Below are 12,350 nucleotides of genomic sequence, written 5' to 3' on the forward strand. Positions count from 1 at the left end.
AATTTTCAAAGCCCCACGAACCAACTTACCAAAGGCACGAGGTCAAGGGCAGTATTTTCTGGTCCTTTTAATTCCACGACAACCACAAGCAGATTGGTAGAATGAAACACAGCGCTGTGAAAAAATAGTAGACTTTTTAAAACGGTTAATAAAATTTTAACTTTGATAAGGGATGGGTTTTAATAACCAACAGTATAATATGCGAGCAACGACGAGGTATACTATTGCGTAAATGCTTTTTAGTGACACGATGTATTAACTCGGTGGTTCTCAAAACTTTTTTTTCAACTTTTTTGTCATTCTTTGTTACTTAAAAATAAAGTGAAGGATCACTTTTTGTCATTGGATCCTTGTTTATCTGTCAAATTACGATTGGAGAAATATATTTTGGCCCTCACTGTCACTGCCCCTCTAATTCGCTTGGCGGACCCCAGTTTAAGAACCGCTGTTTTAACTGGTTCAAAAGTTTTTAGTGCAATGTTCATTTTCATACTTCGCACATTTTCTGCAAAACAGTCGTACTTACCACTCAGAAATTTTTGAACTGCATCTTACAACCGAGTTTTCAATATCAATCGGGTGATAACGCATTCCGCGGAGTTCGAGGGTTTCCTCCAGCGAACCAACAACGTACAAAGCATCATGGCGCTCTGGAAGTTAGAAAAACAGGCAGGCGTTAAACGTGTACATTTACGGAGACGATTTGTGGTCATATTAATACCTCCAGTAGCTGACGTAAGCTCAGTGCGTTTCAGAAATCCGAGGAAACCGGTTCGGGCGTATTGGGTTTTTGTGTCGCCCGTTTTCAGATATCCCTGAAGAAAAATTGCATAGTGATTAGTGAAGGGTTTTTAACCTTTTTGGGGTCACGGAACTCAGTATGCAATAAAATGATCTTGCGGGACACAAACGAAATTTTATAAAAATGCAACACAGTAAACAAGCTCACACTCAACTACTGTATTGTACTTAGAGGCAACAGGCCAACGCAATTTCATTCTTATTATAACACAGCAAGTCTTATTATTACACAACATTTAATGAAGCAAATCACGACAGAACATTTAAACTGGTGATAGCGTACAAAAACGTTATTTACGCCCATTGTGTCAAACCAACAAGTTTCTTGCGGTTGAAAATCACTAGAATAGTGTACAAAATTAGGTACATATTCACTGCATATACACAACAACTTGACAATAAAAGCACACTTGATTTTTCCCTGATGAGAAGTTTTAACAAATTATATGTAGTTTTACCTGGAAGTGGGTTTGGTATGTGTCTGTTCCCTCTCCCCCATAGACAGCATAATATCCCTGCGCAGTATGACCACTGCTCACCCATATTTCACCCAATCTGGAATCTGAACATTGCCCCAGGGTGTCAGGGTCTGCAATTACCACCTTTGAACCTGGCAGGATCTGTTGAATGCAGCGTGTTTTAAAAGCCGGAATCACAAAAAAATTATCTAATTTTTGAAATGAGTCTCAACGTTTCCTTGTGATTGAAAAAGGGGTTTCTGCACATAAAATCATTTTGCACATTTGAAACACATATTTGGGAATTTCAGTTTAAACTTATTACGTCAGTTTTAAAGCCATAGATACCTTGCCAGTTTCCATTAGGCAAAGACTGTGAGGAGATCCTTTTTCCACCAGAGCAACCCGATCATTACGAAGTGCCCTCATGTCAACATATACAGTGGTTGGGTCTGGGCATGAAGCTCCCTGCAAAAATTCATTAAAAGACTTTAGCTTCAAGCATAAAGTTATGACTGGCATACACAAAACTTCTAAATACACATGTCATTGTGATTTGAATTTTGATCACTTCCAAAACAGGTTACATGACATAAGCATGTACCAAGACATAATGACACAATGCTAAGAGATCTGCCCATGCATTGACATGATTTTCTAAATAGGTTATAATAATTGTGTCCTTTTAAACCTACGTCTATGTAACTTTTGTATCTGGAATACTGTTTCAAATAGGGTACATTTGTAACATTTCAAATATTGGATGCAATCTCAATGATGTTTAATCTAAACAACCATTCTTGAGATTGCACAACACTAAAAGTTTGCAGACTAGTTTTACAAAATAAAACTTTCCCAACTATAAGTTTCCAAATGCCAAGCTACAAAAACACAATTGGCAGCAGGCCATGACAAGTTTCCAATGGCGTAAGCATGAGGCAGCATTGGCATGGCAACAAACAGGGGTAAACAAGTGACTTCACAATGGACAAAACACTCAGTGACAAAGACACACACAGACATCATACCATGTTTGGCTCATCTGCAATTATTTGCTCCGACAGTATGCCCAGTCTTGCAGGCTTATAACACACAAAATAATTTCAACACTTAATATAAGGATAGGGGCAAGACCTTGTGTAAGTTGGTTAAAAAAACATTCAAGTTAAAGTAAAATAAATTTTCAGGTTTACAAAAACATTTAGATTTTGAGCAGTGATTGATTTTATTCTTTGTTCTCCAAAAATGCTGACGGTTGGAACTATTTAAAACTTAGTTCTTAATATTTAATTTTCAAAAATTTATTTCCCAACCTTACCCCTTTTTGGCTGCTAAATTAATAATTCAGCTCTTTGCGCCACCTATTGAAATTTATCTATTTGAGGGGTTAGCAGCTCTACCAACAAAATGTGGTTTATTTGTTTGTTTTTTCACAAAAGTTAATGTACCATTTTGCGGTAATACTTTTCCTTCACTTTAGAAACACATTTACCTGCATACAAACAGCCACATTAACTCGGCAACCAAAGGTGGTTGAAACTGCCCTTGGTGACAATCCAAGATCTTTGAAGAGTTTCGTAAAATTGGAAGTAAGTTGAACACGTGGACGCTCCTCGGCAACGATCACACAAGTCCTCACATGACTTAAAGTCATTCCACGCTCCTGTTAATAAACATTGTTTGAATCAGAGGTTCTTAAACCGGGGTGTGAGGTTTTGCTTGGAGGGCAAAACAAAATTTGGCTGCAATGTTTTGACTTGAAAACTTAATCTCAATCAATACATTGTACCGATGCCGGCCCTGATTCGAACCCATTTTTTCAGAAATCAAACTAAACTAAATACATTTTTACTCTGAGATGGGTATCCTGTTCTGCTATTGTTAAAATATTTTGTAATATTTTTTGTTTGCAATTTCGTCACATTGGAGATTGGGGCGACTTAAAATTCCTGCTTCAAACATTGTCTCACAAAAAAAACAAGAATAAAACACCTGATCAAAACAAGCATTTACCTTATAGATTTTATCGATGTTGAAGTAAATAGCACTTTTGATTGATATTTATTGAGGGAGCGTGCATTTAAATAAATAATGTCAAGGAGGGGCACAACCCCAAAAGTTTAAGATCCCGTGTTTCAAATCCACTTTAACCATATAATAAGAAGCTGTATCATGTACTTAATGAAACTATATTGTTTAGTTACCTTTAAATTCATGATTTGTTGAGTAAGACCTTTCATGCATTGCTCCACAACAGCATACGACAAGAATGCATCTCGTACTTTAAACTGGCTGACAGTTTGCAACCAAAGCTGTGGATTGGCTTCAAGCTCCAACGGAGGCAGCATGATCGTTTGATGGCCAGAAAAAACACTGAAAATATATATGTTGCAATGGTGTGCACTTCGAAATACACAAAGCTACCTTACCTGCTTAAGCACCATAGTGCAAGGCCCAGACCACTGTAAGGGTCAAGGCAAAGAGCTACAGACCGTGAAGGATAAAGTTCGCACTGAAGTTTCATTGACCTGCAGATGTTGCTTGCTGCACAGTGGTTCATCTAAAAATCAATTTGCATACTTTTAAGGATGGTCGTGTGTTGCATAAACAACACCATTCAGGCAGAAATTTTGGGACAATTCTCTTTGTCAGTGGTTCTTAAGCTCTAGGTAATTACCTTCAAAGGGGTTATTTGACATTTTGCAGGAGATAATTACATTATCCTATTATAGTTTCGGGACAACATGCTTTTGTGACGTCATAGTTGCAAGTTTTGTTTAACGGGGTAAATGAAATTCATCTCGTTGATTCTTAGGGGTAAAAATAATTAAAGTCAAATATGATTGGTAAAGAGTGACGAAGGACAACATGTTGTAGCTAGCGTTGCTTTTAACAAACGTTTTTACCAGTTTTACTAACAGCCTACCTTTATGCCTGCCAAGGTTCCCGCCGTTGTGATACTAAAATCAATGTACGCTAGCAGCTCAGGTGTGGGAGGGCGATACGATATAGGCAGTCGCTTTTTGGGTGATTCGTCAATATCAAACATCGGAGGCCATGTCATAATGTGGATAGTTTGCAGCAAAGAAAGTGCTTCTTTTGATCGTAGAGTTCGAATTACTGGTCCACACGACAGAATGGCAACCACTTTGGAGATCTAGGAAAAAAATGTTTTTATTTTTAGTCAGGCTAAGTAAGGATGTTTGCTTTCAATTGAGGCTTATAGGTACGGTTGCTTTTTCACACACACAGTGACTCGATTTCTCGGTATTCTGCAGTCAAATAGACAATGACCCTTCAATAACTTTTTTCCACGCATTTCCTGTTGCGTGTTGACGATGTTTCGTTATCAACATCAATAATCGTTTTACCACAAATTTCAGTTTCGTTTGCATCCTATTTTTCAAAAAAAAACATACAATGGTGTGCACCTCTGCCGAAACTGATAAACTAGTACTGCATGAATATGCATACCAGTAGTAATGCACTATATTAAAGTTGCAGACCTGCGGTAGCCAAGTCATTAATATATGATGATATTTTTCAACGTAGTTAACACATTGTTTACTTTAAAGAAAAACAAATATGGTAGCTCGATATTTAACGTAAAAAAGTGTTTTTTCATTTTAGTCCTCAAACTAAACTGCCGTATATGACCAGAATTGAAAATTTGGCTTGGCTAGGACTTGAGTTTGAATACGGACTGGCTTGGGCCTCATTTGTGTCGCAATTTCAAATTTTAGGCCTTATTCGGACTTTTTTCAAAAAAAATTTCGGGCTTGTGCTTTTGGGTTCATATCCCAGTTTCGGGCCGCATAGAACTGTAAGCGAAATAGACGGACTTGAAACATAAACAATGTAATAAATTAAACTGTGAGATATTTAAACGACAAACCTCGATAATCTTCCTCACTGTCGGCAAAGTAGAGACCAATGATCGTGCATGTGGTGGTCTGACAGGCACAGGGACACAACCAGCATACAGACATCCGTAAAAAGCAGCGACCAGCTCCACCCCGGGAGGAAACATCAGTGCAACATTGTCGCCAGTGGAGAGAGCGGACATGCCATGCTGGTTCGGCGGCGAGAGTAGAAGTTGTGCAATACGTTCGGCTTTTTTGTGAAGTTGCATACAGGTAAGTTGGTGGGAGATGGTACCCTTGTAGAAAAGAAACAAAAGTGTTTGTTAGGTAAACTAAACAAGTTTTTTAGACTGAAGGGGGTCGAAAAAACAAACAATATCACGCTGTATAACAATAAATCAAAAAAATGTACTTTAATGGTTAATTCAACGGCCCAAATAGACGCAAAAGGCGACTTGCTTTATTATTTAAACGTTTTACGTGACGCTTGTTTCGCACCTTTTTACCAATCTTTTATATGACTCAGGTGTTTGTAAACGGGTGTAACTGATGTGTAGGCTAGGCCTTCATATCACTGATGAAGACATGAGCATTTGCCGAAATGATTTGAATAATAAAAAAAGGAGCATATAACGATAGATACAAAGGTGCTTTGACGTTCACTTGGGCCGTTATATTCCTTATTGGACTTATTTTAAAACATACTTTTGGCCCAATTTGTGAGAACAATGCATGGTCAGGAGTGCTCTGAGACCGCCATCGAAGAATTTCGGACAAATACTGGAACTTTCGGGTTTTCTCAAAACTCTCTTCTTCCTCCATTAGCGGTGCTAGAGAGCGACCTTTGGACTCGGCAAGGCGAACGCCCGTCACAACTTGGCCTTGCAACACAGAAGCGGCACCTACCAAATTAGGAGATGTTAAGTATGTGTATTTGAAAGAATTCCAGGCGGTATCATAATTATCCAAAGCGTTTTTTAAGTCTGTATTGCACAAAAACCCACCGCACTCATTTTAAACAAAGAACACTGCACTTATTTTAAACAGTCTTCAACCTTTTATTGGTTTTTGGTAACATTTTCATGACCAAAGCTTACTTTTCACAGGTCACCAAAGCTATAAACGTTAAAAAAACTTCACAACGTTTCAAAACTTTGGAAAATTTGATAAATGTCGAAAGTTTTAAATTTAAGGTCTTTGAATAATGCAATAAAATAAGTTTACATGGACAAAATCAGTCACGCATAAATAAAACAACAACTTTTAAATTCAGCTGGAATACATTTAAAGTTAACACATCAACATACCAATATCTTTGTGCTTCTGTCTTGGCTTGGGCAGATTGACAACACACTGGTGGGGACTCATGAGTATATTTCTGGGTCGAAGATCACCGTCCAAGAAGCGGCTTCTTGTTTCAGACAGATGTACCCCACCTAGTGGTGTCCTCGGCAGTCCGTTGGGTGCCAGAAGAGACAGACAATACACACCCACATTATGGATACCCTCAACAGCCTAAAAAGTCATATGTTTCAGTAAGCCAGTGGTTCTCAAGTCGTTTTAGGCCATGGAGCACCAGTTCAATTAAATGAATATTGTGGACTAGTCCATTGTTAAGTAAGAATAAAGAAAGCATCCACAACAAGCATATTTGCTTGAAATATATTCCTTTAGCACAGAATTGCAAGGAGTGATATGAAACAGCTGACAGGTAACAGTAAATGGACAATAATTTGCATAAGTTTTTTTCATACTGATTTTTCAATAGATTATATGCAACTATTTGCAGTTTATCACCAAAAATAATTAACGTCTTGTGAACCACCCAAAAAGTCATTATGTACCACCAGTTAAGAACCATGGCAGTAACCAGTAAGCATAATTATTAAATGAAAAAAATATCACTTATCATGTTAACCTAGTTATCCTAAACAAATGTCTTCAGAAAGCTTGGCGAAAACATGTAACTGTAATATATAACGATTTAAACAAACAATTTTATGTTTTAGGCATAGATTTTTTTCTGTAAAATCAATATTTTATTGACAGGTTTCTCTAACTGATATTTAATTTCAGTTGCTAATGGGTTTTGCAAAACAACTGCTGAAACCTATTCATGGTGTTTGAATAAAATAAATCCACTTACTTGAATAACATTGCTCATCCATTTAAAGCACTGGTCTTCGCTGCAGTCAGGTTTTTGTTCAACCACAACAACCAAGCGTTCATCCTTCAAAACTGATATGCCAAAAACAGCAATTCTGCAAAAAGATAAATTATTTTACCAATAACAAAAACCACTAGACTACAAATACCAGTTGCTAAGAACTTAGCCTATATTGATTAATCATGGTAACTAGTTTAAGAACATGCATCTAATACTATGCTTTTTGTGTGAAACATAGGATACAAGTTGAAAGTACATACCTTCCTCTGTATACAAATCTGATGGGTTCGATAGCAAGCACAGTTGCTACAATGTCATCTGCATTGAGAACTCTCCCAGAAATTTGAATAAGTCCATCAGTTTTGCCTGTCACGAACAACCTTCCACTCTAAAACAAGTTTTTGTCATAAGATAATTAAAAGATGTATTCCGTATACACAACTACTCTGAAATTATGCTTTTGAATAAACAACTTTTTTAATTAAATAAAGTTTGTGAATACAGTAAAAATTTTCAACAAAAGTTTGAAATGCCACATTAGCCTGGCTTACTATGATTTATATATAAGTATGCCATGATCGCTGGTCTGCATAGGTGCTGCAGGGGCAATCTTAGTATGAATGTGTTCATCTAAGCTACCTCTTTAACACATTACTCTGTTTGTGGGAAATTTAAATGTTGAAACTTACTGGATTAAGATATCCCACAAGACCAGTTCTGACAAATGAAGCTTGTTCTCTTCGTCTGTGGTTGTTTTCATCCACCGGATGGGACTTGAACACACGTTCACTTATTCCTTTAAGTCCATAGTACCATGAACCTAATGACCCGTTAACTGGCGTATCTCCAGGTTTTGCACAGACAACAACTTCGCCGATTTCATCAGTCTGGCACAGATTGGGTTCTCCTTCCATTCTTACAACAGCCATTTTACCTGCAAATAAACACAGAACAGTGTTCAGTATGGTTTTCTATATATAAGCTGTTGCTGCCTGTCATAATATCAACTTTATAGAGGTCATTTGGCAATTGTACTTTTTTTCCTTTGTTTATCCTGCACTGTGCAGTTAGTGCTATTTCCCCCTGATAAAGGCAGCCTGCATAGGACGTCGAAGCGTTGGTGCAAAAATGATACCCTATGTTAGATTTGTAAAAAATGACAAAAATGGAATAACTGACGCAGAAAATTGGTCTAGCTTATCAAGAATAATACATATTTTAGCTTACTACCTAAAACATCTGAAGATATCTGGGTTAGCTATTCAAGAATGATATTACAAAGTTAAGATCAACCACTAACCAGCATTACATGGAAAAACATGTAAATATCTTACAAAACAACAAACTTACATCCAGGCAAAATGTTCCCACAGTCTTGCAATACAACAGATGGTGTTTGGCTAGTTGGAGTTTCTTCATGTATCACATTATGCGACATGTCGTGAAGCGATAAGGCTGTCCTGTGCGCATCCGTAGCTGGTCTGTAACACATGAACTTGTACATTTAGCAACCAAACCCCCAAAAATTGACCTACCCAAGATTTTTTACACTCGTTGTACAGATTTATGAGCCATAAACAGCTTGTATATGTATTACTTGAAAAAATCTTACCGTTTTATTGATACAGTAAGTGCTTCCGAAGACCATGCACATGGAGATATTACATTGCGATGAAGACCTCGTTTTTCAAACTCAGCCAAAAACATGTCACATGACCCAATTGACCCTGAAAAAATTAAGTTATTTTTTTACTTGTTGGACACCTTTTAAACCCAACGCATAAATAGAAAACTTACATGGATTTGCTCCGTCTGATATCAACATCATTCTTAGTGTTTTCAGGTTAACATTTGCATTGTCTCGTTGCATTGCTAGGGTCCAGTGTAGATCTCTCGACTTCACAAGGGCTATGGAGGCTAAAAGAAAAATATATACTGTGAAACCACTGTTACAGAAAAAAAAAACGACTGCTATCTTGTATGACAATAAAAGTACTTGCTGAACTGATAAAGTGGATGTACCTTTGTTTTTAGTGATGATGTTCAGCCATTGAATTGGGTTTTGTTTCATCAATGCATAAGGAATGCAATAGACATGCATCCCACTAAACATACTCTGAAAAGATGCAAAAACATTAAATATAATACATATTTTTTTGTAAATTCAAAAAATATGTAGAAACAATTAAGTATATTTAGCATTAAGAGGTTTTGGCCCCCAAAAGGCACCAACTGCATTACTTGTTTGTAGTCTGTGCCTTCCTGTGGCCAAACTTCCTTAATGCTAAATATGAACATTGGACATTAATAGTTGTAACTGTAAAATGAGATGCAGTGATGTAATACCAGGAAGTCAGACAACAAAATTAATTTCATGTCTTGACATACTTTTTTGAACAATGGGGGAAAGTAGACATTTGGAAAATAATGAAATGAAAGTAACTTACAGCTAGAATTCCATGCACAAGCCCCATTCCCCGTTTGAAATCTAGAAGGTTGACCATTATGTCTCCTGGGTTGTATCGCAAAGCACCAACCACCGATCTAAAAAATAAGTTTTTTTAGGCGACAAAAGAGACCAATACCATGTACTTTACTTTTATTAGATACGGTATGCATTTGGAGTGATATATTGTACCGAAACTGCAACTGTTCCAATAATTGACACAATACTGTTTTTGAAACTTGACTGAAAGGACAAATTAAGGGTGTTCAATTGAGCATGCAACAAGGCCAATGAGTCATGTGAAACACAAGGTAAAAAGTCTAACCTGCAGTGCCGATGAATAGCTGCTCTGGTATGCACCACGCCCACCATACTCCCCAATTTGCAGGTTTTGTATTCAATATAAGCGAGCTGATTGGTCACACTTTGACCAGCAGGTTCCCAGCCTGACGGATTTTTAAGGAGGTTCCGAGAGTCGATCATGACCCACTGAAGATGTGGCCAACCTTGTGAAACAACATAATAAATTTAGAAATCTACATATGGATCTATTCATAAGTTTAATGATGAAAATAACGGCCCATATTGTTTGATTAAACATTTCTGCAAATGTACTTGTCACTTTTTATGTCTATTTGGGCCATTATTTTCATCATTAAATAGTTTTTAGTTAACGTAAGCAGGCCTTTTTTGGAAGCCTTGGAAAATAACTGCACAGATCATCTTGATAAAATCTATGTGTAAAGAAGTTTTTGCTTTTACGTAATCCTAGAACACGGGACCAATCTTTGAAACTGAAAGTTTCGTTTATTTAATAATTTCATAAATGTATGACACTGTAGAGCCGCAATCCTAAACATGTGCTTTTTGCACTTGTTTGAATGCACATGAGTGTAATTTGTTTAGTGTTTGGAGCTACATAAGTGTTTAAAACACCAAGGGTTAGCAATCACTGTCCTAGAACTAGATGTCTAGATAGGAGTTGATTGGACAAAAATTGCTACATAAGACATCAAGTATGAGAAAGTACATCTTTTTTAAGATGTCTTGTTCTTGTGGTAAATGAAACAAGACAAGCAAATACCTTTTAAGTGTGCCACCTCTCCCTTCTCTGTTTTAGGGAGAGCCTTCATGCAATGTTCAGTGGTTAACGCTGCCTTAACTCCACAGTTTCCCAGCAGAAATCCAAGCTGAGAGCTGCCAGGGTCCTAGAAAAATTGGTTACCGAGTGTTAGTGTGTGTAATTAAAAAGTTGAAGAGTTGTAACTTTGTTAGATACTGTAAAAGCAGCCGTTTCTGTCGGACTGTGCCATATTTTATTTTGCTTTATTGTATTGATTTTCCTGCTAAGGCCACCTGCACAGGTTAGGTAATTTCAAATACAAAGCAACCAATTGTACTTAAATCAATATTGTTTTACTACTTTTAGTTTAAAGTTAGGAAATCACTAAAAATACTGCACAGTGGCACCCAGGAAAATCATCCTACATTTAGCTTCATATAAACCAATCTGCTCTTCATGTTGAATACTGCAACTGCTTACAAACCAATAACAAAAGTTAAAAAATGAATTTGCAAACCCCAAAATTAATCTAATCCACTAAACAAATTATAAAGAACTTACACTTGATGACATTGGTACTTCGACTACCACTGGAACCAACCCAGCTAACAAGCATCCATAGAATGAGTAGGTAAATGGGATAGGTTCAGAGTTTGGAAACACCAAAGCTACACGTTGACCAGCTTGAAGTCCATGTCTCTTATGTAGAAGGGTGTAAGCCACACGATACATACGGGATAAAAGTTTACCTGAGCAAATAAAAATAAAAGTGTACAATAACGTTAAAGGTACAGTGGCCCGAAAAAGGTTTGAAATGAAAAATGTTAAAAAACAAATTAGAATTAGATCAAACTGTTAACTATAGAGGCTTTTTTGAACAAACAATGTACAATTATAAAGTACTTTTTGTATGTATGTTAAGACACTAAAACTTGATTGTACAACTTGCAATATGACACATTGAAAACATGATGAGTTGTCTGTGATGACTATTTTGGTGCGTTCATTAAAACCCAATAACACTGCCCAGCAAGATGTTGTTCTTGATCAACAAGAATGTGGTAATGATTAACTACATGCGCTCTTTAAGCACTGTGTTGTGGGTTGAAGGGCAAACATAAGGCATTTTTAAAGAGTTACAACCCAATGTGCACCCTATTTTAACATTGATAAAGAAAAAAATGTTTAATTGTAAAAGATTAATATTAAGACGCCAATGTTGAATATACTAAAGAGTAAAACTGACTTTAATAGGAAACAAAAAATTTACATTAACTATTTAATTCTGGTTTTGTAACAGGCAAAAAACATAATTATTTGTGTTAAAATCACTGCACGCACCATATGTTAGAGTGTACGCGGTTTTTCCATTCAAGTCGACAGATGTGAGACAGGGTGCTTTGGGATTTGCACTGCCACATCTGAGAAAAACAAATATTGCAAGCTATAATGCAACAGAGTTTGGAACGTGGGTAGGAATTTTTAGATTTGGTTGCATGAAAGATTGTATTTATTAATATAGCATTTCCAAAGGCACACATAAAAATGTCCA

General features: G+C 36.7%; 1 protein-coding gene across 3 annotated transcripts in view; it reads right to left on the minus strand.

The window, feature by feature from the left end:
* Positions 1-12,350, minus strand: part of LOC145204236 (disco-interacting protein 2 homolog C-like) — a 32,453-nt gene that overhangs the window by 1,257 nt on the left and 18,846 nt on the right. For 2 of the 3 annotated variants that reach the window (XM_080076720.1, XM_080076722.1), the window contains 25 exons: positions 12,140-12,219; positions 11,360-11,547; positions 10,820-10,943; positions 10,061-10,241; positions 9,737-9,833; positions 9,312-9,405; positions 9,087-9,206; positions 8,902-9,016; positions 8,640-8,770; positions 7,979-8,223; positions 7,550-7,677; positions 7,269-7,383; positions 6,430-6,637; positions 5,828-6,024; positions 5,155-5,418; positions 4,186-4,416; positions 3,689-3,819; positions 3,464-3,632; positions 2,752-2,922; positions 2,288-2,341; positions 1,608-1,727; positions 1,260-1,421; positions 722-815; positions 527-650; positions 30-114 (listed from right to left, as the gene is read on the minus strand). In XM_080076720.1, the coding sequence (XP_079932846.1) occupies positions 30-114; positions 527-650; positions 722-815; positions 1,260-1,421; positions 1,608-1,727; positions 2,288-2,341; positions 2,752-2,922; positions 3,464-3,632; positions 3,689-3,819; positions 4,186-4,416; positions 5,155-5,418; positions 5,828-6,024; positions 6,430-6,637; positions 7,269-7,383; positions 7,550-7,677; positions 7,979-8,223; positions 8,640-8,770; positions 8,902-9,016; positions 9,087-9,206; positions 9,312-9,405; positions 9,737-9,833; positions 10,061-10,241; positions 10,820-10,943; positions 11,360-11,547; positions 12,140-12,219 (3,628 nt within the window). The remainder of the gene's footprint in view (positions 1-29; positions 115-526; positions 651-721; positions 816-1,259; positions 1,422-1,607; positions 1,728-2,287; positions 2,342-2,751; positions 2,923-3,463; positions 3,633-3,688; positions 3,820-4,185; positions 4,417-5,154; positions 5,419-5,827; positions 6,025-6,429; positions 6,638-7,268; positions 7,384-7,549; positions 7,678-7,978; positions 8,224-8,639; positions 8,771-8,901; positions 9,017-9,086; positions 9,207-9,311; positions 9,406-9,736; positions 9,834-10,060; positions 10,242-10,819; positions 10,944-11,359; positions 11,548-12,139; positions 12,220-12,350) is intronic. The other variant, XM_080076721.1, reaches the window with a different exon arrangement.

The sequence above is a fragment of the Phallusia mammillata genome, chromosome 8 (genome assembly GCF_965637545.1).
Source record: "Phallusia mammillata chromosome 8, kaPhaMamm4.hap1.1, whole genome shotgun sequence".
Lineage (NCBI taxonomy): Eukaryota > Metazoa > Chordata > Ascidiacea > Phlebobranchia > Ascidiidae > Phallusia > Phallusia mammillata.